The 25,891-nt window shown below is 39.0% G+C and overlaps 1 protein-coding gene and 1 long non-coding RNA gene across 2 annotated transcripts in view; one reads left to right on the top strand and one right to left on the bottom strand.

Moving 5' to 3' along the window:
• Window positions 1-1,462: 1,462 nt before the first annotated feature.
• LOC116438314 lies at window positions 1,463-5,221 on the bottom strand. Its single transcript, XR_004237672.1, has 2 exons — window positions 4,851-5,221; window positions 1,463-3,094 (listed from the first exon to the last, which is right to left on the bottom strand). It is a non-coding gene; the product is annotated as an uncharacterized LOC116438314 (long non-coding RNA).
• Window positions 5,222-5,290: 69 nt separating this feature from the next.
• Window positions 5,291-25,891, top strand: part of LOC116438312 (ras GTPase-activating protein 1) — a 56,288-nt gene continuing 35,687 nt past the window's right edge. The window contains exons 1-4 of the mRNA XM_032097149.1: window positions 5,291-5,899; window positions 21,262-21,411; window positions 23,901-24,036; window positions 24,782-24,852. Coding sequence (XP_031953040.1) covers window positions 5,517-5,899; window positions 21,262-21,411; window positions 23,901-24,036; window positions 24,782-24,852 — 740 coding nt within the window. The 5' untranslated portion in view covers window positions 5,291-5,516. The remainder of the gene's footprint in view (window positions 5,900-21,261; window positions 21,412-23,900; window positions 24,037-24,781; window positions 24,853-25,891) is intronic.

Genomic DNA, 25,891 nt, shown 5'->3' on the forward strand with positions numbered 1-25,891 from the left:
AACAGGAAGTTGTCCTTTGCAACTCAGTTTTTCATTTCTTCTTATGGAAAAAACTCAATAACTAACGAATCAGCTTCCAAAAATGAGGATCATTTTAGTGTTGCTTAAAAAGTAACATAATTGTTCAGTGCATCTGTACATGGAGACAGTATATACAGGCTCAGGGGAGAATCCAAACGTGCTTTTTATGAAGGCCTAAATTATAAACCTAGGTAAGTATCAATAGTACAGTTTCTCTTGCATTTAACAGACAATAACATAGAATTTTAATAAAAGGATCACAGCCATTAAGAAAGACTGACAGAGCAATCACATAGCACTTTTTTTGTATGCTACTGAAGTTAAAGGGGTTTTGGGTTGACAGGGTGTCACGGTTTGAAAACCCAGCCAGCAGCCAAGCTCCAGGCAGCTGCTCGCTCACTGCCTCACCAGTAGGACTGGGAAGAGAATCGGAAGGGTAAAAGCCAGAAAACTCATGGGCTGAGATATAGACAGTTCAACAAGGAAAGCAAAAACCATGCACACAAGCAAAACAAGGAATTAATCCACTGCTTCCCGAGGGAAGGCAGTTGTTCAGCCATCTCCAGGAGAGAGGGCCCCATCACATGTAATAGTGACTTGGGAAAAAATACGCCATCACTCCAAATGTTCTCCTTCTTCCTCTTTCTTACCTCTACTTTATATACTGAGCATGATGTCACACAGTCTGGAATATCCCTTTTGTCAGCTGGTGTCCTGGCTGTGTCTCCTCCCAGTCCCCCATGTACCCCAAACACCCTTGCCAGCATGGCAAGTGCATGAAAAGCAGAAAAGGCCTTGGCTGTGTGCAAGTCCTGATCAGCAATAACAAAAACATCTCTATATTATTAACCCTGTGTTCAGCACAAATCCAAAACACAGCCTCATATCAGCCACCATGAAGAAAATTAATTCTACCTCAGCTGAAACCAGCACCAGCACATAAACTTGAACTCTCATAGAAGAGGAAAAATGCTGCTTAATTAACTATTATATACTAAAAAAGACAGCAAATTTGTCAGAGAGGACACTGATAAGGACAAAGACATCTGTGAAAATCACATATGAAAAGAATCACAGTGTCTCAAAATAAATAAAATAAATATTCTTCAGTGTACTTCTACTTGCCTCTTGTGTGCTAAGATAATATGCTGCCACCTCTGTGACTGAAATTTATATCTTTCTTGTTTTTCTTTCTTTTAATCTCCAACATACTTAAAGATTGTGGCTGGCAACTAACAGTATCTGCCTCTTGAATGCCAGATCCATGACTTGCAGTTTGGGTTCCACTTTACTGACCAGTTTCATCCAGTCTCTAGATTAGATCTTGAATTTGGTTGGTTTGTAAATCAAAACACAACCCTAACAACTCTAAGTTAGTACCAACCCAGGGCTGTGCAAGACCATATACTTTTCCAACTGCGTAAAAGAGAAAAAATAAAGGTACTGATCCAGCAGTAATTTTTTAATGAATTTCAAATTCATAAACATACTGACTCTCAAGATAAAATAAAATTCTTTAAGTATAGTCTTTTATTTGTGCTTAACTCATCTCCAGCTTAAACATTTGTTTGAAAAGATATCAAACCATGCAGGAGCAAAATCAGTAGGGACAAAAGGTCATGGAAGAGTTTGGAATTTGAGAGTGATAATTTCTCATGTAACAAAAATTTTCTCAAGAATCAATAATAATAAAAAATTCATTAACCAAAAATACCACTTGAAAACAGTTGAACTCATAAAATGAAGGGAAATATTTAAAAAGCTGCTTAGCATTGCTGATCTAACCTCTGTCCAGTGATTCAATACAAACAAAATGGTCAATACAAACAAAAGCTTCTATTTTGTACCATGAGTATGGAAAAACGGACAACATAGACCCAAAATTAAATATGAAAGCAGTGATGATAGCTGTTTAATGACTGCCTTATGATGATCAGTCTCTGAACAGAATCAGCTGTATTCAATAAAAACAAAATATAAACATGATGAAAGTAGAGAATTTAAGTCACAGGAAATAAAAATATCAATATTCAAGCTCTTATCCAAATTCTGCCCACCTTTCCACCTCTTCAGCAATACATGTAGCATGACAGCTATGGAGGTAGGAGGAAACAGCACTCTCTGTAACTGTTTATTTTATATGTGTAAGAGTACAAGAGGAAAAACTGGAATAGCTGGAGCATTCCAGGTTCTTCATTACAGGACAGCTGCTTTCTTATCACTCTGTCCTATGACAGAAAGACTGAAAATTCCTCTGCTGCTATTAATTTCTGAAATAGGATAACACTTTGGAAAAGCTCAGGTAGAAGAGAGAAGCAGGAAATAAGGAGTGAAAGGGAAGGTTTGGTGGTATTTGTATCTCCTGTCCAAGCAATACCTTCTCTTTTAATAACTGAAAAACTGTGTCACATTTTATGTGGCTTTTCACCCTAATAAGCATTAATGTTTAGCAGCTTTCAAATGTTGTAAAAACCCCTAATTGATTCTCTGATGCATCTGTGAAGTAGCTTCTTATTTTACTGATGGAGAAGGAATAACCTTGCTCAAATTACTTGCCCAATGCCATGCAAATCAGTGACAAACCCAGCCTGAATACCTGAGCTCCTAGTCAGGTACACATCTGCCTGGAACGTCTCCCCCTGTCACCGTTCTCACAATATGTATTATTACTCTAGCTCAAACTAGGGAACATGCAAATGCACTTTTCAGGGAATCCAACCTGACACCATTCACACAACAGGGATGAAGGACTGACTATCCTATTGTCATTTATACCAGGGATTTCAGAAAAAGACGAATTTGCAGCAGCTCAAGAAGTATCAAGAAAAATATCGTTACACTTGCCCCTTCATCCAAATACATCCATTTAAAAAAAGTCCCATGAAGGCTTGTAGCTGTAGTTTTGAGTAGTCCTGAGGGAAGCTTGGAGTTGGACTCAACGATCCTTACAGATCACTTCCAATCCGAGATATTTCATGATTCTAAAGAGGGAGTCGACTTCTAAGGCTTAAGAAGGGTCACAAGGTGATGTATATAACTTGCAGCACCAAGTAACTCGGGATGACAACTTTGCCTGGAAAGTGAACAGAAAAGGTGTTTCAGGTGCAGACAGGTAACAGCTCAGCTGATACTACTCAGAGCTCTTTCCCTGCAGAATCCTTTTTGAATTTAAAACTGTTCTCACCAAAATAAACCTCCTGAAGGAGTGTTGTAGACACATTACCTCCTCCTGAGTGAAATTCCTAGCACAGCTGTCCTTCTAGTCCCCATGCCTCCATACACATGCTGCTGCCCTGGAAGGCACTTAGAAAAGCTTAGCTCATAAAGGGAATCTTATAAACATTTACACTGCATTTCTATATTTAGGCTTATTGCTACTACTACAGTGACAAGGCTGTGTAAAAATTATTTTGTTTAGAAATCTGTGAGGGAAAGCAAGCAGCAGTAAAGGGAAACCTAGAGAGAGAGCAGCCTATAACATTCCTTGAAATTACAATTCCTTAAAGCAGAAAACCAGCAATGAATGGATGTATTACAATGGTATAAACTGAGGGCTAGAGCCAGCTTCTCTTTTCACTGACCCTGGGCACAAACCCAGCATAATTCCACATACCTTAGTAGTGTAACTTGGAAGCAGAGCTTGCCCTTAAAAGGAAAGATATGAAACTTAATTTCAGCAGATAAAAAGAGCTTCAGAGCTGTGAAAGTGAGAGCAGTAGTTTGTTTTAGTGGCCTCAGGAAAAATTCACTTAAGACTTTTGGGTAATGCAAAGCTTTGAAAACCTGAATGTTTAGATGCCTTCTGAGACCTGTAGAGAGACATGCAAGTGTCAACGTGCTTCTACTTCTCAGCTCTTTTAAGACTGGGGGGAAAAAATAAAATCTAAAGATATCTACATATTGTATTGCCTGGTAATGGCAATCACATGCTGTCTTCTTGACTCCAGAAGTACTTAGCTGTGAAGTGAAGCTGATGCATCCACTTAAGAGAGGAAAATGGTTGATGATATAGGTAGGTATAAATTTGGGGCAGGGGGTTTGAGAGCTTGCAGGCTTGAGTAACATGAAAAAAAACCAGTTTCAGATAAGTACAGAGTAAAGTAGCAATGGAGTCACAGCTCTTACAAGGTAAACAGCACCACCAAGATGCATTTTTGAAATTTATTGTTACAATCAGAATCCTTAAGGTTGGAAAATACCACCAAGATCATCGAGTCCAACCATTAACCCAACAGACAGGTCCACCACTAAACCAAGTCCCCAAGTGTGGATACAATATTGCTGCTAGCAAGTATTTTTCTTGCTTCTTTCCAGTCCCGTGAGATACTTTTCTCTCTCACGGAAGCTATTAGCAGAGTTCTGTAAATTATGAACACCTGCGACCATGCAGAGATTTGTTTATGGCACAGTAGAAAAATATTTTACAATGGATGTTTTAGGATTTTAGCCAATCACCCAAATAGGTGGCTGATCCTTTGACCAATTAGACTATGAAAAAAAGTCTTTTTTTTATATAAAAGAGTTCGTAAAATAATTAAATAAATCAAGATTGCTGCACAATTCCTGCCTGTTGGATCTCTCCTCTCCTCTCTACAGCTGCGGGATACCGTAATACTCAAGTACCACATCCATACAGTTTTTGAACACTTCCAGGGATGGCAAGTCCACCGCTGCCCTGGGAGCCTGTTCCAGTGCTTGACCACCCTTTCAGTGAAAATTTTTTTCCTAATATCCTGTCTAATCCTCCATTGACAAAACCATATCCACTTGTTCTATCAGTACCTGAAGGGAGGATGTAGTGAGGTGGGGACTGGTCTCTTCTACTGTACCTGCAGTGGCAGGACCAGGGAAGATGGCCTCCAACTGAGACGGGGGAGATTCAGATTACACAGAATAAGCTGAGCTGGAAGGCACCTAAAAGGATCATCACGTTTCTTCACTGTTAGGGTGGTCAGGCATTGGAACAGGTTGCCCAGGGAGATAGTGGAGTCATCATCCCTGGAGGTGTTCAAGAGGCGTCCGGATCTGGCGCTGGGTCATACGGGTTACAGAGGGTTGCAGTGCTCATGTTGAGTTGAAATGGTGAATCCTTCCCCAGTCCCGCGCGTTCGCAGATCCTCGGCCGCGGAACAGGCTCTTTGCTTCCCTGGCCCGCACGGCCTCACGCCCCCACACCCACCGGCCCGCACAGCCCGGCCGGGGCCCCGCCGCCCGCGCACGCGCAGAGGCGCCGCGCAGGCGCCGAGTTCCCCGGGCGGGCGGGCGGCGCTTCCCTGGGGCGGCCGCAGGCCGAGGCAGCCGAACGGGGCCCTGCGGAGTGGGCTAGCCCCCGCCCAGCCGGGCATTGTTCCCGGCCCTTTTCCGCCGGGAAGTTTCGGCCGCGTCCCGGCTCCGCTTGCCTGCCGGGGCGGGGCGGGGTGGGGGCGGGGGGCCGGAGTCCCTTTGTCACCTCCTCCCCGCCGTGAGGCGGCCGGCGGAGGGGGGCGAGGCTCAACATGATGGCGGCCGAGGCCGCGAGTGAGGAGGGCGGCCCGGGTACTGGGGCTGGGACGGCGGGAGCCGCCGCCGCCGGGGAGCTGGGGCACTGCCCTGCCGTGTGCCGGGGTAGGGCGCCGGGGCCGCAAGGCCCCTTCATGGTCGGCGGCGGTCCCCCAGGGGGGCCGGCTTTGTGCTCGGTTCTGGGGCTGCTGGAACTGGGCGCGGGGCCCGCCCCTCCGGCGGCGGCTGGGGCTGCCGATTCCGGTTTCCCCCCGCTGCCGCCGCCCCCGCCTCCGTTGGCCGGGGGGCTGGGGACAGTGGACGAGGGGGACTCTCTGGACGGGCCGGAGTACGAGGAAGAGGAAGTGGCCATTCCACTCAACGCGCCCCCCACCAACCAGTGAGTACCCACCGCCCCCGCCCCAGTCCTCGTGGGGAGTGGGTGCCGCGCCGCTGGGCCCCCACCTCTAGGCGGGGAAAGTGTGTGTCAAACTCGGCTGGAAGTCTCGCAGAAGTTCTGCGTCGTCCCCCCCCCGTTCTCCCCCCCCCCCCCCGCCTTCCGTCCCTCCGGTTCCGTTCCAGCAGGAAGGCTGCTTCACCGGGACACTGCCCGGGGTCTGCGGAGGGCAGCCCACCGCAACCCGGGAGGGTGAGCGGCGGCAGAAAGGAGGTCGGGCTCCTTTCCCTTCACCGGCAGCTGATCCTCTGGTACTGAGTGGGATCAGCTCATGGGAAAAAGGCGCTTAAGTTAGTTTTTTGCAAGTTTTCATAGCAATACTGCAGGCTGCCAGGAAGAGTGAGCTGTTCCGGCTGTGGTGTAAACTACCTGTTGGGGAGACTTTTCCAGTGACTGATAGCGACTTCTCAGTAGAGCCATAAACTTTGTTTCTCTAAATAGATAAAAAAATCCTATCTGTACCATAAAATACTTCCTATACCACATCATCATTTTGTATTGCATTGCTTTCTGCTGGGGGGAAAAAAAAGGTAACTTATTTCTTCCATTTTTTATGGAAACATAGCCAAAGTAATGCCCACATGTTTGATCTTTTTAAAAATTCAGACAGTCTTGAACCATAGAAGTAAAATGAATTAAAATAATTCAAATTTTAAAAGCTTTTACAGAGGGATATTTTTATAAATGTTTTAACTGCCTTGCTGCTCAGCCAATTTAAAGTTGTTTTCATTTAGATTATGCTTGGATAGAGGAGACATTTGGAATAAATTGTAAACTTATAGTTAGGTTTTATGGTGCTTGTCCATATATTAGGTTAATTTGCGTTCTTGCAGTGCTGGTAATAGAAATAATCTTGCACTAGAGGCAGACTAATTTCTATGTTTATGTTGTGTGAAATATAAGATCAGATAATGTTATATAGAGTCCATGTAATTAGTAAGTACTGTAAACACAACCTTTGGATTTTATTGTAGAAAATCTGCAGGTTTATGCAAAGCACTTCCAAGATGTGTATTAGAACAGAAAATAAACCTTTTCTTCCATTTTCTTCTCATATTCTCTCCAAAATGAAATTGTTTCAGAGCCCTAAATTTTTTCATTAGTATAATTTATATAAATATGTTGTTCCTGAAGTTCTGGTAAGTGTAGTGGATAATTTAGGGGACAACATACAGTTGTATTTAAAGAGAGATATATGGATAGGTCAGAAAGTTAACGTAAAAATTTACGTGAATTTTGAGTTCTTTCCTTATATTCTGTCATAATTTGACTGGCAGAGTTAAGATCTGCATTACATACTTTCAGGATTTCAGGAGCCATTGTCATTTTAAGTGGGACATAAAATTGTAACATTATGGGATTTCTTTTTAAATTAGTCTCTCTAACCTTGACAGGCTTCCTAGCAGTCCTTTAATCTTTTGGTTTCTAGACTTTGTGTGAAAGTTTGTAAACATTGAGGCCTTGTGTTCTGAAGACAGTGTTTGAATAGTCTTAAACTTGTAGAAGTTCCTAGTGAGTTGGAAATAGGATTAGGCAGTTTTGAAAGAAGTCTGGGAAACAGAAGTGCATAAAAAGCAAAGTTACTTCTTCAGGATTGCGTGCCACGCACAGGAGGTACAGGATTTTGCTTTTCTCGTTTTTCTCTCTGAAAAGTTCAGAGTGCTTCTGTCAGACCTAAGTTCCTCAGAGAACTGAGGAAAAAGCCAAAAATCAAGCTTATTTGCAGTATTTTTGGAAAGCAGGGCAATTATTTATGAGTAATCAGTTTTTAAAACTAAATTAATTGTTACCACATCTACAATTCTGAGTGGATTTTGCAGTCAAAACATTGTCTGGTGCAATACTCTAACCATGTGCAAGCAGCATGGTTAACTTTTAGAAAAGGATGTTAGGTTTCTGGCAAGGAGTACAGGCTAGGGGAAGACTTCAGCCCTGATGTTGTTTTGGCAGAGAATGCTACTTACCTTATACAGGACCAGGGCATAGTTTTGTGGTTAAATGTTCTGTTGAAGAATGTAATACTGGAGCAGACAAGAAGTAAAATACATTTAGAAATTGATTCAGAAGTTTGTACTTCCAAATACTTAAGCCTTTTCTTTTTAGTTTTTATCCTTGGTGTGGGACTTCTCCATAAAATATTTAAGTTGGCTGATGATTTAGAAGCTTTTTTCCCGGTCTTTAATCTCTTATTTTTGCTATGCAGCATCAGTTTTTATCATTCTCATTTAAGTCATAAAATCGGCATATGTCAGTAGTAAATCCTGTCTTTTCAGTACTGCTGTTTTATTTTGGAAATGCTCTTTCTTTGTAGTTATACCATCTGCTTCTCTAGGGTTGAACTATTGATTTATTACTAAAACCAGAGATCAGTATTAATCTGTCATCATATATACGGGAAGCTCCAATATGAGTCTTTGAGAAGAGTAATGGATGTTTCAGTTTAAACTTGTATTAAATTTCTCCAGTTGGATGTGATTACAGGATTGCTGTTCCATTTGTTTAAATATGATTGCCAGCTCCACCCTGTCCCACTTTCTCCTTGTTCATTCAGTTTTTATAGGAGGAATGCCTGGTGGCTTGATCGATAATTCCACAATTCTGTCGCATGGCTTTGTCAGTCTTAATTGCTTACAATATCTGATGTGTACATGTGAGATTTGAGAGTATTCTTCACTCCTGGCCTTGCCATAATACAAAATTACTGTTCTCCTCTATAAGAATTCACATGTGTTATTTCTTTTATAATAGTAACAATTCACTAGGTTTGTTTGCCTTCCCATGGACATGCATTGCATTGTAGGATTTCCTGAGTGGTTACCCTCTCTCCAGAGAGAATGATCTGGTAAATGTTGCTGCTGGTTTGTCCAGGTTCAAGCTCCAATCTTAGATTAGACTTCTAAGTATAAAATAAAACATTCTGCATAAACTTAGACACAACTTTATCACTTCTTCTCTGAGCTTGTTTTACGAGTTAAAAAGACAAACCCAGAGCAAACAAAACACAAACCGTGCAAAATATGACTGCGTGGTCTTCCAAGTTTTAGGCTGTAAAGATGTTACAATTGCTTTTTAAAACATGAGTATGCTTTTAAATACTGTAGAGCTGACATTCTGGCTTTCACAGTAACTAATATGAAGAGATGGGAAATTAAGCAGATGCAGGTTCTGCATTTCCCATCGGGGTGTTGTAAATATAGTTTGTTCAAGGAGGTTTGGGGAATATGTCTGCTCTTAGTGCGTATTCTTTAATATTCAAGCAGTGGAAGGATATTAGCGTGTAACACCTTCTCTTTATTCACAAACTCAAAATCCCCCAGTAGGGTTGATTTTTAAAATCTTTGATCTGGAGTGAAACTAACTTGAGGCTTGTCTATTCAGTTTGTGGGGGGGTTTCATTCTTCTGGAGCACAGCGGTGGTGTGTTTATGTTGCAGCTTAGTGCTAGGTGGGAGGCACAGGGTACTAGGGAATAAAGTGGGCAACTCTGTGTTTGTTTAGGTCATTTTTCCCCTTGCTTTCTGTCCCATTTGTAGAGCTGAGTGACAGAGGCTCAAATAGTGTAAGGAAATGCCCTTGGATTTAATGAATGAATGCTGATTCAGTTATGTATTTGATTTAAAATCTTAGTTGACAAAATTATTTTATATCCTTGTGTTGCGTTAATGTGGCCGGAGCAGTTCCAGTATTGCAGCAAAACTGGCATTTTCGTGTGGTGTTTTTTGAGCAGTGGTTATCAGTTTGAAATGGAAATCAGTTGAAATCTGAAAATGATGAACCACACAAAATGAAGTAGGGCATCAAAATACTGTCTGGCTAAAACAAATCTTGCCCAAAGCAGCTATATTCTTACAGTCACTCTTGATGCTTGTTGAGGCAACATAATAACAAGAAAAAGCACTGAAGATAAAGACAGGTAGAGGAATATTAGGTAAGAATGGATTGTGTTAAAGTAGAACATTTTTCTACCTGATCATAGAGTGAAGTTCTGGTATCTTCATGTGAGCGCTGAAGGTGGCAAGTTGAGAGTTCTGTGGTATTTGTTACAGCAACTCAGGAGAAGGAATTTTTTTCTGAATAATGGCAGAAGACCCTTTTCCAGACTAATGAATGAATCTATTGCACTGGAAACTGGGAGGAAATAATGTTGGTGTGTTCAGTTAGGTACTGTTTAAAAAAAAATGAAATGTGATGTTAATAGATTTTAGTGTATGAGGTTTAGTGTATGGCAGTTAATGTAGTTAGCATTTAATATTTTCTTTTTTAGATAATGAATATGTTCATCAGTTCCTGTTGTGTGTGGAAGAGAACACCTTATTTTTCTAAGTTGGTGGGTAATGTACTCCAGGCCACTTCTGGCTGGATGTGTGGTGTTAGAAGTACTGTATTAAATGAGTGGTTAAGCACAGCAGAACAACATCATACCTACCTGCTACAGGAAGTGAAGCAGTAAGTAAACTGAGTGTGTTAGTTACATAGGTAAATGAAAACTTCAGAAAAATAAAACCAGAAGTGGGACAGCATTTGAGGCTAGAAGTTTGAGGAGGACTTTTCAGTAATTAAGTCAGTATTTCTAGTTAACATCAGATAATGTCATTTTGTTTAAACAGCAACTAGAGTCTCTTGATCTGCTCTTTATTTAGTTTTTATTTTGTGTCATAGATTGACTCCCAGAATATCAGTGTGTGACTTTGGCAGTTCATCTACTAGCCTACCCCATTAAGAAGTGTAATATCATGCTGTATTTTTTCACCCTTTTTTTATCTAAGTGTTTAGTGCTTGTGGAGGGAAGAGGAACACAAATTTTCTAGTTAGAGCTTAGGTCTCCTAAGTATAGCACTCCATATTTTGATTCAGGCATAAATTCTTAAGACTCCTGTAGCAGTTTTCAGTTTCTTTCATATCTTTCTCCCAAACAAAACAAGCATCTTGTTATATGTCTTGCTGGTAGGCACAGTAGAAGGGAGGAGAAGGCATCTTGTTTAAACTAAGTATTTGTGCTGCAAAATACTGCACAGAAGTATTGCAGGGTTGATTCCTCAGTGCCCCTCCAGAGTATGGTCAGTACCAGTAAAATGTTACCAGTGCTTGACAGAGTTTATATACTTGACCCGCTTTATAGACTTTTATATGCTATTTAAAGACTGAAGGTAGTCTTCAGTAGTTTTTTGTGTAAAATACCTTGTCTATCACTCTGGATAGTAATAGAGCAGAAAAAAGTTTCTGTTATTAAATGAGTCTATCTTTAAATCATGTTCAGTGCTGAAGGTGGTGAGGAGTATTCAGCATGGATTTATAAGGGAAGAATTGTGCTTGACCAACCTAAGAGCCTTCTGTGATACAGTCATTGACTTGGGGAGAAAGGGAGAGAGTTTACTGTAACTTTAGTAAGGCTTTGGACCCTGTCTCCCATAGTCTCCTTACAGACAAACTGACAGTGTACAGGTTAGGTAAAGGGGCATGATGTACATTGAAAACTGGTTGAGTGACTGGTAACAGAGCATAATCAGCAGCTCGGAGTCCAGATAGAGGCAAGTCACTGGTGGTATTCCCTAGGGTACCACCAGGGGCCAGTACTGTGACCTGGATGCTTGGGCAGGGTGCATGCACCCTTAGCAAGTTCACAGATAATGCAAAACTGGGAGAGGAGTAGCTGAAAACACCAGGTAGCTGTGCTAACATCCAAAGTGATGTGGACAGGCTGGAGAATTGGGCTGCAGGAGATCTTGTGTAGTTAAAAAAAGTTAAAAAAAGGAAATACAAAGCTCTGGCACTGTGGAGTAGTAACCCCAAGGATGTGGTGGGGCTAAACAGGTGGAAAGTAGCTCTGCAGAGAAGGATGCGGGCATGAGGATGTGAACAAAGCCAGAAGCGTGCCTGTGTGGTGAAGAGGGCTGACAGTATCTTGGGCGTCATTGGGAGGAGTGTTGCCAGCAGCTTGAGGGGGATGATCGTTCCACTCTGCTCAGCACTGGTGAGACTCATCTAGGGTATTCAGTGCTGGCCTTGCCAGTTCAAGACAGACATGGAGTTACTTGAGGGAGGTCTGTGCAAGGCCATCAAGGTGATGAAGGGACTGGATCATCTGTCACATAAAGAGAGGCAGAGGGAGCTGGTACTGTTGATCCTGGAGAAGAGGAAGCTTGAGTGGGTCTTAAACATGAGTATAAAGATCTTATGGGAAGGGTTGAGATGAGAATAGTAGACTGACCTCAGTGGTGTGAGGTGACAGGGCAAGAGGCAATGGAGACAAATGGAAAAACTTGAATTGCCATTTAAATACAACATGTATTTATGTATGTATAATGTTTTTGTTTATTTGTTGTTTTGTTCGGGTTTTTTTATGGTGAAGGTGATCAAACAGTGACAATGATTGCTCGGAATAGTCATGAAGTCTCCATCATTGAAGATATTCCTGACCCAATGGAACACAGCCCTGAGCAACCAGATATAGCTGATCCTATCTGAGCTGGGGGCAGGAGGGGGGCAAGGTTGAACTAGATGATCCCCAGTGGTCACCTCAACTCAAGTGATTTTATCTATATGTATAGAGATACTATTTATAGGTGAGGATCCACATTACAGGACCAATTTGCTGAAAACTGTTACTGTAATTAGTTGGGAATAAAGTCATGACAGTAGCTAAAGGGAAGATTTGTAATGAAAGCACAAGGAATTTTTAGGTTGGCAAAAAGAATATTTAATTACTTTCTATGTAGATACATAACTTAATTTCTCTGGTGAAAGCTCAGGAGTTTGCCTTTAAAAGGTTTTTCTAAAGTAGCTAACAGTGACTTTTAAATATTTAATTATTTGCTGCAAATACCTAGCTTTTCCATCTAGGGTATGTTTTTATTATAATTACATGTATTAATTAATGTATCCCGTGTTGCTAGATTAATTTCAAAGCTCCAGTCATATTTTGGGAATGGAGTATTGCGTTTTCCAGGACACTTGATGTACACAGTGTGTTACGGAAAGTTAGCAGTCTGATTCTTACGAATATCAGACCCAGAAAAGTAATTTTCATGTTAAAATTTCAGTATTTTCAGCTACTTTTCAGGCCAACTTCACACCATATCAATTTTTTTTGGTTGGTGTTCTGTTTTTTGCTAAACTGAAATAGCATTAGTTGTTCATCCTCAAGTTTGCAGTTTTTTGTGAATATAAAGTTTCATGAGGGTTGGACTATATAGAATCATAGAACCATAAAACAGCCCAGATTGGGACAGACGCTCGAAGTTCTTATGTCCCAGCCTTTTGGGGCAAAGGGAGTATAACTGAGATTATCTTGCAACCTGTCCAGTCACATCTTGAAAACCTCCAGTGAGGTTTTTCTTCCTACTGAGGGAGGTTGTTTCAGTGAATGATTTTTAACTACTGGAACATGGTGACGAGATGCCCCATAGCCTTTTCTTCAGAGAGGAGAGGCCTAGCTCATTCATTCCTCATGAGACAGGTTCTTCAGCCTTTTCTTCGTCTTAGTGTCCCTCCTTTGGATCCTCTCCAGTCTGTTCACATCTTTCTTGAATTGTGTGGAGCAGAATTGGACACAGTACTCCAGCTGCAGCCTCACAGCTGGGTGGAGTGGGATGATCACCATCTAGGTTTAGCCAACTTTTGATAGTCGACTCAGGAATCATATGGTAATTATGTGTAGATTTGTGTTAAGGTGTTTCTCTGAAATTTTCATCTTCTTTTTTATTGTTATTGAGTTAACTTCTTGCTTTCTGTAAAATTATATATCTCTATGTAAATATTTAGCCATATAAAGGAAATTCTGTTTATGGCCCATGAGGCTTTGTATGGTTATTTTATAGATAAATTGTATTATATTTTCTATTTATAAAATATAAGAGTAATCATTAAGTCAGTTTCTTCTCAATATTGCCATATGTTAATAGAGTTAGCATTTGAGATGTTACCAGATTCAAGGTTGGATATTTACATAATACCAAACACTAAGGAATTGCTTGCATTGTCTTATTCAAAGCACATTTTTTCCTCAGTTTTTTTCTTGCGTAGATTTTTATGCTTTCTAAGCATCTGTGGATATTTTTGTTACTTCTGTTCCTTAAAACAAAAAGGATGCTAGAGAAATGTCTTTATTCCTATGGTGGACAAACTGAGCAACATCTTAGAAATTCCTTAGTTATTGTCAAGAGTATCTACTCATTTATGTAGCCTTATTAACTTTGTTTCAGAAGTAGTAACTCAGTTCTAACAGAAAAAGGTGTATTTTTCACCTGAGGGCACAGATACCTAGCGTGTAAAAATGGAAAGTTTCTTGCTAAGGCCTTTAATGAGTTCCAGAATTCATTGCCTAATCTGACTCTTTAGTAAGAAAAATGCCAGCTGTTTCAAGAGCTATTTTTCATCAAGTTTAGCTGTATTTCTCTTGCTTATTGGTGGTTTTTGGGAAAATGAGATAGGCAGCCTTCTTTTCAGTGTTGGATATTATGCTCTTGTCACACCCATGTCTCTTTGAAAATTATGGCATTGTTTGCTACAGCTGTTGAAACTTTTAGAGCCTTTCTGTCCTTTTGGAAATTATTTGTGTTATTCTTTTTACTATATGCTTATTTTGCTATTTCATGTTTTCATAGTCTCTTTAAGACATACTGAGGTTTTCAGTTGATCTATTTAGTTCTAGCTCAGAGCTGACATAAACTGCTGAGGGAGTTTTAATGGCTTTCTTGTGGAGGTGTGCAAGTCCCACAGTTAGACACAGATAGTGTGCCAAAGAGTGCTTGTGGTAGTGACTTTCCATGTTAGTTGGTGGTTCTCAGTCTTGTAGTGCAGCACAGTTCAGTCAGTCTTCCCTGTGCTATTTTTGAGGGATTTTTGGAACAAAAAAATGAGAAAAGCAGAATGAGTCTTTGTTAGGCATACATGGGTATGCTTGAGTGCCTCTTAGAAAAATGCCTAGGAAAGCAAAAGGGATGAAAATCTCTCCCTCATGTTCTTAGAACAGTATGTAACACTCAATGTCATGCACATGACGCAAAGAACACTTACTTGGCTAGAAGTTAATTTCAACTGCTGATTTTAAAGGTGCATCCATTGTAGTATATTTGGAGATCTTTTTCTGATAGCAAAGTTTTGTGATGTGGAGAACCACAAAGACTTGGTGAAAAGTTGGTAACTACTGAATAATGACTAATAAGATGGAAGGAGATGAATGTAGTAGAATCTAACTGAAATTTAATTTAGTTTAATTGCTACAAATTATGTGCATAAAGGCAGTATCAGAGCCTACAGATAGGACAGAGATGGGGAATGAAGTCATCATAAAAGGCAGAATCTGGATAAAAGTAGTAAAACCAAGAGTGCTGTTTAGACTGGGAGAAACTATTAACACTGAAATGAAACTCAGCAGTGAATAGGAGCATTGAATCTTGTCTTGGTTTAAAATCTGCTGAGGAGAATATCTGCCAGAAAAATAATCAGGGTGGAAACCTTCCTGCAATGGAAAAACAACCCTTCCTTCCAAATTATTGTGACTTCAAAAATTACGAGGCTTCCAGGCCAAAATATGGGAAAAGGAATAACATTACTAGGAAGTATATATATGAGCTATATATACATATATATATATATATATATATATGTCTCAGAACAAGCAAACAAAAAAAACCCCTGAAGTTTTCTCGCCCGTTAAGCACTTTTCCCTTGTGGTGTAGTTACGACCACAACCGGCAGGGGCACTGATGACTGTGGTGATGCAAGAGCTGTAGTGACTGCCTCGTAGCCGGCAGAGGGTGCCAGCGGGCTCTGGTGAAGCAGGCAAGGTGCAGTACCGCGCCCTTGTGGCCAGCAGGGGCACTCTGATACAAGAGTGGGACCTTCCCAGGTGATGATGGCCCTGGCCTCAGCCAGCACTCAGGCATTGGGTCTGGGCTCCCTTGCAGCAAGGAATCAGGGAAGCAAGCAGGCGGGTTTTGGTCACACTGCCGAAAATGATGAGGTAGCAATATCCTAGGCCAACCACACTCACTGTTACCCCTGTGGCTCCTCTCCTCGATTGCCTAAGGAAAGGACAGTCCTGCCCTCATGCCTCACAGGATCCCAGGCCGAGCTTACACCTCTTGTGATATCCCCTGAACTGTGGGGGACCCAGGAGGAAACAGTGACAATTCTTGGCACAAATGACTGCAGTGATCAAATGACCACAGATGATCATGGTGGGATATCCTCATCACGGTGATCCACCCCCCAAGACAATCTTCACATGGAAGGCTTGAGAGGAGGATGGTTGAGGTTAACAGAATAAGAAGACAAAAATAATAATTCAGAATATTGTGTTGGGTAATTTTTCTCCTTTGTCTTCATGAAACTCCTTGAGATTTTTGTGTGTCTTTTGAGATTGAGGATTTTTGCACTTCAAAGTAGTATTTGCTCTCTTTTGCCTCTAATTGAAACAGAGCTCGTAGTCTGAGGTGGTAACAAGAATCTCTAATGTGTGAAAGGCACTAAGGCAGAGTCTGACCATGATTCCACAAGTTCTCCGCTGTTACTACAGGCTTGAAGCACCATGGTTTGGCTGAGAAGAGCCTTGAGTGAAGTGCATGTGGCATTTGATGACTGTTTTTCCTGTGCATCATAGCTTTTTCTAGATGGAAATAGAGAGGTCTACAGATGTTATCAACATCTATATTTGTACTAAGTTGCTGAAACTCACTTTTACTTCCCTTCAGCACTTCCTCTTGCACTCTCTTCTCCCTTACCTACTGTGTTCCTAAGCAAAAAATGCAGTGTACTGTAAGAGCAGAGTCTTTTAGTAGAGCAGCAAAGCTTCATATTTGGTTTTGCCACATGTAAAAAGGAAATACGTAAATAGAAGGATTTGGTTGTACAATGTGACATGCTTCCAGGTGCAATAGCAGCTGCCTCCTTCCATATGGTAAATTCGCCATCTGCTACCTCTTTGTGAGTGGTTTATTCCTTTCATGGGCCTTGTGGTGTTGGGGCCATGTTGGGGGCCAGAAGCCATATATCTGTACTGTGAACTGGTTAAAGGGATGCAGTGTAACTGCATTCCTTCTCACAGTAGAAAGGGCTTTCTGGGCTTAATGGGGCTGGTGTGACTGGGGGTGTGGTAGCCAAGCATCTTTCATGGAGCATGGAAAAATACAGGGATCTCTTGTTTGCCTACGGACCAGAGGTGACAGCTCTGACTGCAGTGAGGTTCATAACTTGACTTATGGTTGTGAGCCACTCAGTGTGGCAGTGGTATGGGCACCATTCTTGTGCACACCTCTATGTTACTTGTATGGATATAGGAGCTCTTTGTGATGCTGTGTCTTTGTTCTGTCTTCTTACTGTAATTAAATTTTGATAGATAGGGTTGGAGTTTTGAAGATGCTGCTTTTGATTTACACTGGCAGATGGGAGTATTTTCATGCACAATTTTGACTGGTTTCTGAAACACAGAAGCCTTTTATTGGTATTCTCTTAGGAGCAAAATAAAGAACAATTACACAAATTTCTTAAAGCAGGCAAGTTAAACAAGTGGTCACAGAAACAACCACCTGAATCATTTCGTAACATATTTTTGCAAGGCTACTTACTCTCTTTGAATGTGTGTTATAGCAGCAACTGTGTTGTTAAAGCCCTAGCTGTGATTCAGAATGTCATTGAATTATGCTTGCTCAAAACACAGGGAAAGTAGTGGGTTGTCAGCATTTAAAAACATGCAAAGGTAATGTTAGAAATACAGAAGTGTTCCTAGGTAGGATGAGACAAACAAGCAGAGGTGACTGACTAAAAATTATAGGGACCTTGTCTTCGCCAATGATGGAAGATGTACGTCTAAGTGGTAGTGAGTTAGAGTTTTGAGTGCAGGCATTTGTAAGTCACAGTCACCTGGCAACTTCTTACGTATGAACAGCTAGGCAGGTTTTTAGTGTGATACTTTTCTATCCAAACCTTAGTTCCTTTCACGAGCCTTAAAGTATGCCATAAATAGTAATTCTTTTTGCATTCATTAAGGATCTCTAAGGTTAGTGTTGCTTCTGACTGAAAACATTAAACTTGAAGATGTTTTGATTGCAAAATACTGAAGTTGTAGATCTTGACTTAGAAAACTCAGAGGGAGAGGTGGTTTCTTGTGATGTATTTTTGCAGAAATACTGATACCAGGCTTCGCTCAGATACCTGATTGAAGCTTAGAACCAAAGGATCTGGGGCTTACTTTATTTAATTTCAGAAATTTTGGTAGCCTGTTTATATCCTTTTCTGCACACTATTGTGTGATGAAATTGGGAGTATGGCTAGCTCTGTGGTTTACTCATTTCTGGTGTACTTTGTTTGGATAGCATTGACTATTGGATGGATCTATCTTTGATAATACAGCATAAGAGATCTCAAAAGCTTTCGTTAGTACTTGTTAGATTAGTCAATATTCACAGAAAAATTGATCTATGGGTGTATTTCAAGGCAGGAAAAAAACCCCCAACCATTTAGGAGAAATATTAAGAAAATATATAATGTCACTCCTTAACTGAGCACTTGATATCCTTAGATCAGATTGAGTACTGCAGTTTTGTAAAACAGTCTTTACTGTTTGCTATCAAAGTCCTTGAAGATAATGACGGAAAGTTGCCAAGTGTAATACTGAAAACTGGTGAGAGCAGGATGAGTTATTAGGCACGCACTTCTGACAGTGATGTCTTTCAGTGCTCCTAGATTGTATATTGCTTGAACAATCTGTTTTTATCTATTGATGAACCTCTGCTCTCTGGGAAAAATGGAGTTATTTCTTGACAACCATTTTGCATACTTTAATGGTCTCATACTAGTTTGCACTTAAGTGTGTATCCTGTTTTTTAAAAGATGAGTGCAATCTACAGAGGTTTCCTGAGGATACCACTTGAGCAGTTTTCTCTTATCATTGCTCAATATTGACTGCTTTACTGTTGTTTGTATTGAAGTTAGTATTAATATGAATTTCTGTGGCTACTACTGTAGAGTAATTTGGTACATTACACTAATGCAGAGTGAGCTGTAAAATACAGTGATTTTTTTCTATCAGAAGTTAACATTTTATATATGGGCTCAGTGACACTGAATTTAATTGCACTCAGAAATTAACTTAATATTTTTATTTCAGAAAACAAACCTTTTCTTAAGTGCGTTACCAGGTAATAAATGTCTTCAGTCATGATTGATATAAAACTGTTGAGTGGAACAAAATATATATATAGGCTATTCAGTGTTAGAGAATGTGATCTCTAGTATGTGGGATATACCAATATATATATTGCTGTCACCAGCAAGGAGGGTGCCTTTTTTGTTTGAAGATTCTGGACTGAAAATTGGAGCACCTATGTTTGTGCTGTTGTTATTAGAAATCCTGGTCCCTTACAGAAAAATGAGTTCTTTTATCTGCATATGATCCTGCCTTTCTGCTTACTCTGTAAATTTTTTATTGGTAATTTGCATTCTTATTAAGACTCCCACCTTCTCCATTTTGAAATTGTGCCTTTCTTTAAGTTTGGCATTGTAATGCAGTGTGTCTCTCAGTAGAATTAATATTATTTTCCTCAAGTGGGTGTTAAATAGGAACAAATAAAAGCTCAGTGAACCTATTATTAGTCTAAAATAGATTTCATGAAATGGAATGTTGGTTTCTTCATCTGGAAAGTTTCTTGGGTTTCTGGGGAGTTCTATACTTCATGAAAGTCAGTCCCAGGAAAGCAATGCTCAGTTGTGATGTGTTGGCAACAAACTCATTCAAGTTTCAGCTGTGCTGTGCACACTGACACACAGAATATTTCATCCTAGTTACTTCAAAATCAACAGTCTTGATTTTGTTTCAATTCCTAAAGGACCCTCCTGGTAGGGAAGGTGTGATCCACTTCTTTGTGAGCTGTTCTTGAACGACAGGTTTCTGTACATGAGGCTGCTTTGCTCTGGAATAGAATGACACAGGATCTTGCTAATACAACTAGGCCTGCATCAGTGTCAAATTTTAAACATTGTTCAGATACAACAGGGCTTCTACTGGTTTAACTTGTTTTGATCAGGATGAGGAAGAGAAGCAAAGGGGAGCAATATTAGCAAGCACCCAGTTTTGCCAGGTTAAACAATATCTATGCTTGTACTGCTCCTACTGGTGAAATGGTGTTTATTGGTTTAGTCGATCTAGTTTTTGTTCTGATAAAAGCTCTCAAAGCTTTTGTTTCCATTTTGTAGAAAAAAATCGTTTCTGTTCAGATTTTTATCAACAGCTCAGCTTTTTAATTTTTTAAATTTTTTTTGAAACTATGCTGTGAAATATTTGATATTTTTGCATCTATTAGTTCAAGACGTCATTTACATTATGTTTTCTAAATTGCATGTTCGTGAATCTTGCAAAATGTCTGTGAACTGTTAGAACTAAATGTTCTAATGGTACATGATCTGAAATGGTGAAGGATTTAAATTGTCTGAAACAGTGGCTGTTTTGAAGCTGACAGTTTCTGAGTGTAAAAACTAAAGGTTTAATCAAGCAAAGTTAGGTGGAAGAGCTACTGAATTATTGCAATGTATAGCTCTGGAACATGCTGTGGCTTGGTGAAGGTAATGAGAACAGTGGCTGTCTTTGAAAACTGCTCTTCATTTAAAAAAAAAGGAAGTTGTACTTGATCATTTGGAGTAGAACATGTGTTCTGATAAAGGCCATGTAAATAAACTGAGATAAGGTGGTTGAATGCTTGAATGGTAGCCGTAGATTAAAATGTTCCTTTGTCAGATTTTGCCGTCTGTGATTTGCCATGCATCGGCACTCCCTTTTGATTGAAAGGGCACGCTGGGATTAGGAAAGGTGGTTTTGGGGCTGGATGGTGGCCTGGTGACTGCTGTCCAGTTCTTTATTGGTTTTGCTGCAGCAGCATCTCTGTCAGCTGAGGAACAGCCTGATACAATTCACTTCTCTGTGCTTCTGAAATACCCAGCCTGAGCTGATGCCTGTGTAGGCTTAAAATACAAGAATCTTTTAAGTCAGGTGAGTCAGCTCTGTTTCTGTTTATTTCAAGTAAACAAATTAGGGAGGAGATAAAAACTGATGATATGTATAGAGCCTCTGCCTCTTAGGGTTGTTCCTTGGGAAAAGCAGGTTGTCTGAAAAACTGCTGTGTTAAAAATACTGTTTATTGGAAATAAGTAAACTAGGAGGTTGAACTTGTAACAATTTGATAGCTTTGAAACAAAGCTTTGGAGTTATATTGGTTATGACAGAAAGATTTTCTTTATTTCATAGGTCTGTTTTGTGAGAATAAACAAAACCCTTAAGTTCTAAGGACACCCATTTTTACTCTTTTGTTTCAGGTGGTATCATGGAAAACTTGACAGAACAATTGCAGAAGAACGTCTTCGACAAGCAGGAAAACCTGGAAGTTACCTTATTCGAGAGAGTGATCGGAGACCAGGTTCATTTGTGCTTTCATTCCTTAGTAAAACAAATGTCAATCATTTTAGGTGAGAGTTAAGTGTTTTATTTTGAATACTGTGATCTATTTTTTTTTTGTTTCAGAACACAGTAGAGCAGAAACAATGATTGTATTATAATGCAGTATTTTTGACTCTTGCTCCATGCTTTCATGGTACAGCTTCGTACTTGTGTTTAGTTGTTTTAAAACATGCTGCTTAAAAGTTACTTTATCGGATGAAGAACAAAAGTATGAGGTATAATATCTGGATAGAGAAGCTTGCCTAAAGTGGTTTGGATAGACTTAAAGCCCCATGCAGGTTTCATTAGTCAGTCAAGGAGATTGTTTTGTGTCTGTTCCATAGTAGTCATTGTAGTTAGCACAGTTAAAGTGCTAGCAAATCTGGTTGCTTCCTTCATTTTGAGGGGAAAAAAACCCACCAAAACAAACAAACAGCCCCCCAAAACAAACAAAAAAACCCCCAAACAAACAAAAAGCCACCAAAACCAATCTCAAACCAAAGACCGCAAAGAGCTCATATGTTTAGTAATCAAATGGCTTGCTGGAAACAGCTTTCAGCATGTGTTAGAATTAGTTGTTCTAAGTACAAGTAGCTCTTCATCCCAAGTTGCAACTAGTATTACTTTACCATTGTCAAATAGTGTGCATTAGTAACTTCAGTTATTCGTTGGTGTAAATGAGATGTATTTTGAGAAAAGCTTGAACAGTAGTAAGTGGAGTGCTGTAGTTTAATGTTCCTCTTTACAAAACAGGAAAGCAAATGTTTCTTCAGCATTAAAAAAAAAAATCTTTGTCAGCTGTCTTGATGGTAACAAACAAATCCAAAGCAAATTCTTCAACTTCTGAAAGTGGGAATTATCCAGAATACCAGCTTATGATCCACTGTACACATGGTTTGCAAATGTAGGCAACTTTTGGTTGTATTTGCTCTGTGGTGGAAGTGTGATTCAGAGGTCTTGACGTACCATTGGAATGAAGGCATAGTTGTTGTAAATGCAGACAGTATGACATACAAATAGGACCTCATATTTGCATTTTGCCATCTGAACTATCAGCTCTCAGCTGTACTCATACTCATTTGGGAATTGGCTTCTGTGTAGCAGTAGCAGAAAAGCAAACTGTTCTAAAACTTACTTTCTAGTGTTGTTTGGAAGTTTTGGGTTATCTGTAATAACTTCTCCTTTTGAAGCCAGTGTCAGACAATTGACTGTTGGTTCATGCACGCCATAAAAATGTCTCTGGTATCTCAGGTAGAAAATAATCTAATTATTTCCAATTCCCCAAGAAAAGGGTCCTTAAAATATTTTCAATCCTTAAAGAATCTTTCTTTGTGTACTTTTCCTGTCCTTTGAAAGTTGTAAACAGACATACATGTTCACGCAGCATATGATTGTGTCAAAATTAATTTTTTTTTCACTTAAATGTTACCTTTTTTGGTGAGTCAGAGTGATACAATATATCTTGAGAGAAAATATTTATTTTTAATCTTTTCCTTTGGAGTTCTCTGTGATTACAGAAGTCTTTCTGTATTTGCTAACTCAGTGTTCCAAAGAAATGTTTCATTTAAGCTTGATGAAATAATAATCTGAAACACTATATTTCATTTAGACTCTATTATCCATTGGATAATTTATGAAGGAATCTTAACAGAAAATATGCCAAAGGATCTAGCGTATCTCCTGAGCGTTGTTTTTTGACTCCTCTTGCAGTGCTATACGCTTATGAGCATTTAATTCAGATTTAATCTCTGAAGATTCATCTTTGTATGTATTTTACATTACTTTTTGGGAGAAACAATTTAATTCAAATTAATGCATTAAAGAAGCTCTTTAAGAAAAAACACAAACCTTAAAGAAAAAAATAAACAGTTTTGTAAGAAGTCTTTGTTTTGTTTAACTGCTGAAATGATTATGTAAGCTTTTTTCATTAGATACCAAATTTTTTAATTGAGTTTAAGGAGATACTTCGATTATTCCAAAGTAAATCTCTTAACTTTTAATATGGATGCTAAACTATCTGTAACAAAATGACTAAGTGTTGATGGTGTTTGTTTTCTTAATTGTGTAGTCTTGAATGTAGGAAGTTTTTGTTAAGGTACTTTGCTACTTTGTTAAATTTATGCCTATTATAAAAGATGCATGTTGTGCATGATACAGTAATAATGTAATAATGCTGTTCTGTACTAGTGCATTATTTCAGTTTTCCAGGATGTTCACATTTACTTTTTTTTTCTTTTGATTTCATTTAGTTCTGACAAGTGTACTGTGTTTTTCTGTGAATCAGCACTTTCTTTAGATAAAGAACTGGTGGATCATACGATACATATATGAATTTTTTGGATGAAATAATCATTAGGTTTATTTACATGTTTATAGAGAGCCTGTAATACTGCATTTTGCTGAATATAGGCACTGTTTTAAGAATAAAACATGATCCTAATCTGCTTTTCTTTATAAAAAATAGGTAGCAAAAAAAAAATCGAATGTGAAGTTTTTGATTTTTTTTTTTTATTAACAGGATTATTGCCATGTGTGGAGACTATTACATTGGTGGGCGTCGCTTTGCTTCACTCTCAGACCTGATTGGTTATTACAGTCATGTGTCCTGCTTGCTAAAAGGGGAAAAGCTCTTATTTCCAGTAGCACCTCCAGAGGTAAGTAAAAAAAAAAAAAATTCTGAAGACTAATTTACTTAAAGTTTGTAACTTTAATCACTATTCATCATTTTTGTTGGGAAAAGTATTTTAGAAAGTTTCCTGTAGCTTTGTATAGGCATATGTGGAAGTATAAGGAGTATAAAAATGCAATTTTATTGATACAAAGTAATGATTAAAAAATTGCTGTTTAATGAAAATATATAATGAGGAAGATAGAGGTATTGCAGTTATCTCATAATGTAGTAACATTATTTTAAGTAGACAAACAAGAAAATACTGAGTTCTTGGCTAATAAAGAGCACAGTTGTAATGTAATTGTCACTGTTCTGTGGCATTTTGCATATCTCACAATGGTTTCAAATATGCATCCTTAAAGATAAGCAAGGTTTCTTTCACGTGCCCATCCTTAAAACAATATAGTAATTAAAAATGAAACAGAACACTGCAAAATTCCCTGTAACAAACCTCAAAACCTGAATAAAGATGTTTCTGAATGTTAAAATTCTGGACATTCCTTCTGCTCTAAGTGAAAAAAAGTTTAAAATAAGTGCTCTCTTAACCAACTAATTACATGTTTCTAGCTTGCAGTGAGTGATTTTGAGCTTTGAAAATATAAAACTGGCAAGGTGGATATAAGTGATGTTAACCAGTTCTTTGCCCCAGCTATTGCATAATGCTGGGGAGAAGGATTCTACAGTATAGAGTATAGAGAAAAAAACCATTGCTCTCTTTTAAACTGTAGCCTGTGGAAGACAGAAGGAGAGTTCGAGCAATTCTGCCTTACACCAAAGTACCAGAAACTGATGAAATAAGGTATGTTTGAATGATGGTAGTAGCTGTGAAATTCTCAAGAGTATTTATAAATAGTGATAATTTAAGTAGGTGTACATATGCAAATACCTTCCAGTTACATCTTAAACTTGACACAGTTAGATTAAAGGGTGATACCTCTCTGTTCTTCTGTTGGAAATAAGACTTTTTGTTGTTATTATAGTTGTTTGTGTTGATTGTAAGGGAAGGTACATTAGGTACATAGAACTAAAATTAGTAATGTTATAATTTTGAAGTATGTTTTATAAAGCCCTAGATTTTTTACCCAAAGGAAAAATTCATGTGTCAAAGAATCCTATATGGAAATGCCTTATCTGAGTGTGCGAAAGAAATGAGCTAGGCTTTTTTCATGAACTGCAACAAAACTATTAGTAGATGTATAGCTAAGGGAAGCAATTCAGATTAATAGAGAAAACAAGCCTTGACTACTTAAAAATTCAAGAATGGAAGAAGTGAGTCTTTCAATAGAAGACCATTTTCTGGTAACTTGGAATTGATACTGCTTTCTTGAGATAGTTTTTGTTTCCAGATAAAAAGTTAGGAGGATTTGAAAGTGATTTGTGGTGATTTCTAATCTCTATAATGAGACAGGTTTTTTAAGTTGCTGTAATATACCAGATGAATTGGGAATTTTCTTAGGTTTAGGACTATTATTTTAAAATGTAGAGAAAGATATTAGAGCTTTATATCCTCATTTGGGTGGAAATTTATTCCAAGACTCACAGTCTAGTCTGATCCTTTAAAGGATGATAGGAGGATATTTGTTTCTGTAATTATGTGTTTTAGTGAGGGTTGGACTGGGAAGGGGCTCTGTAATGGCACATTGCAACTAAGGCTTCCTGCTATGTGTAAGAATAAAAAAAAAATTGAGTTCTTTACGTGCCTTATTGTACCTATCAGCTTAAGAGGAAATAGCATTTTGTTGTTTTGCTATCATAACAAAAAGTAAGCAATTAAACCTTTTCTTCCTCTTAGGATAGAACTGAGGTTTTGAGGTCTACATGGCTAAAATAGTTCTGTT

The sequence above is a fragment of the Corvus moneduloides genome, chromosome Z (genome assembly GCF_009650955.1).
Source record: "Corvus moneduloides isolate bCorMon1 chromosome Z, bCorMon1.pri, whole genome shotgun sequence".
NCBI classification, from domain to species: Eukaryota; Metazoa; Chordata; class Aves; order Passeriformes; family Corvidae; genus Corvus; species Corvus moneduloides.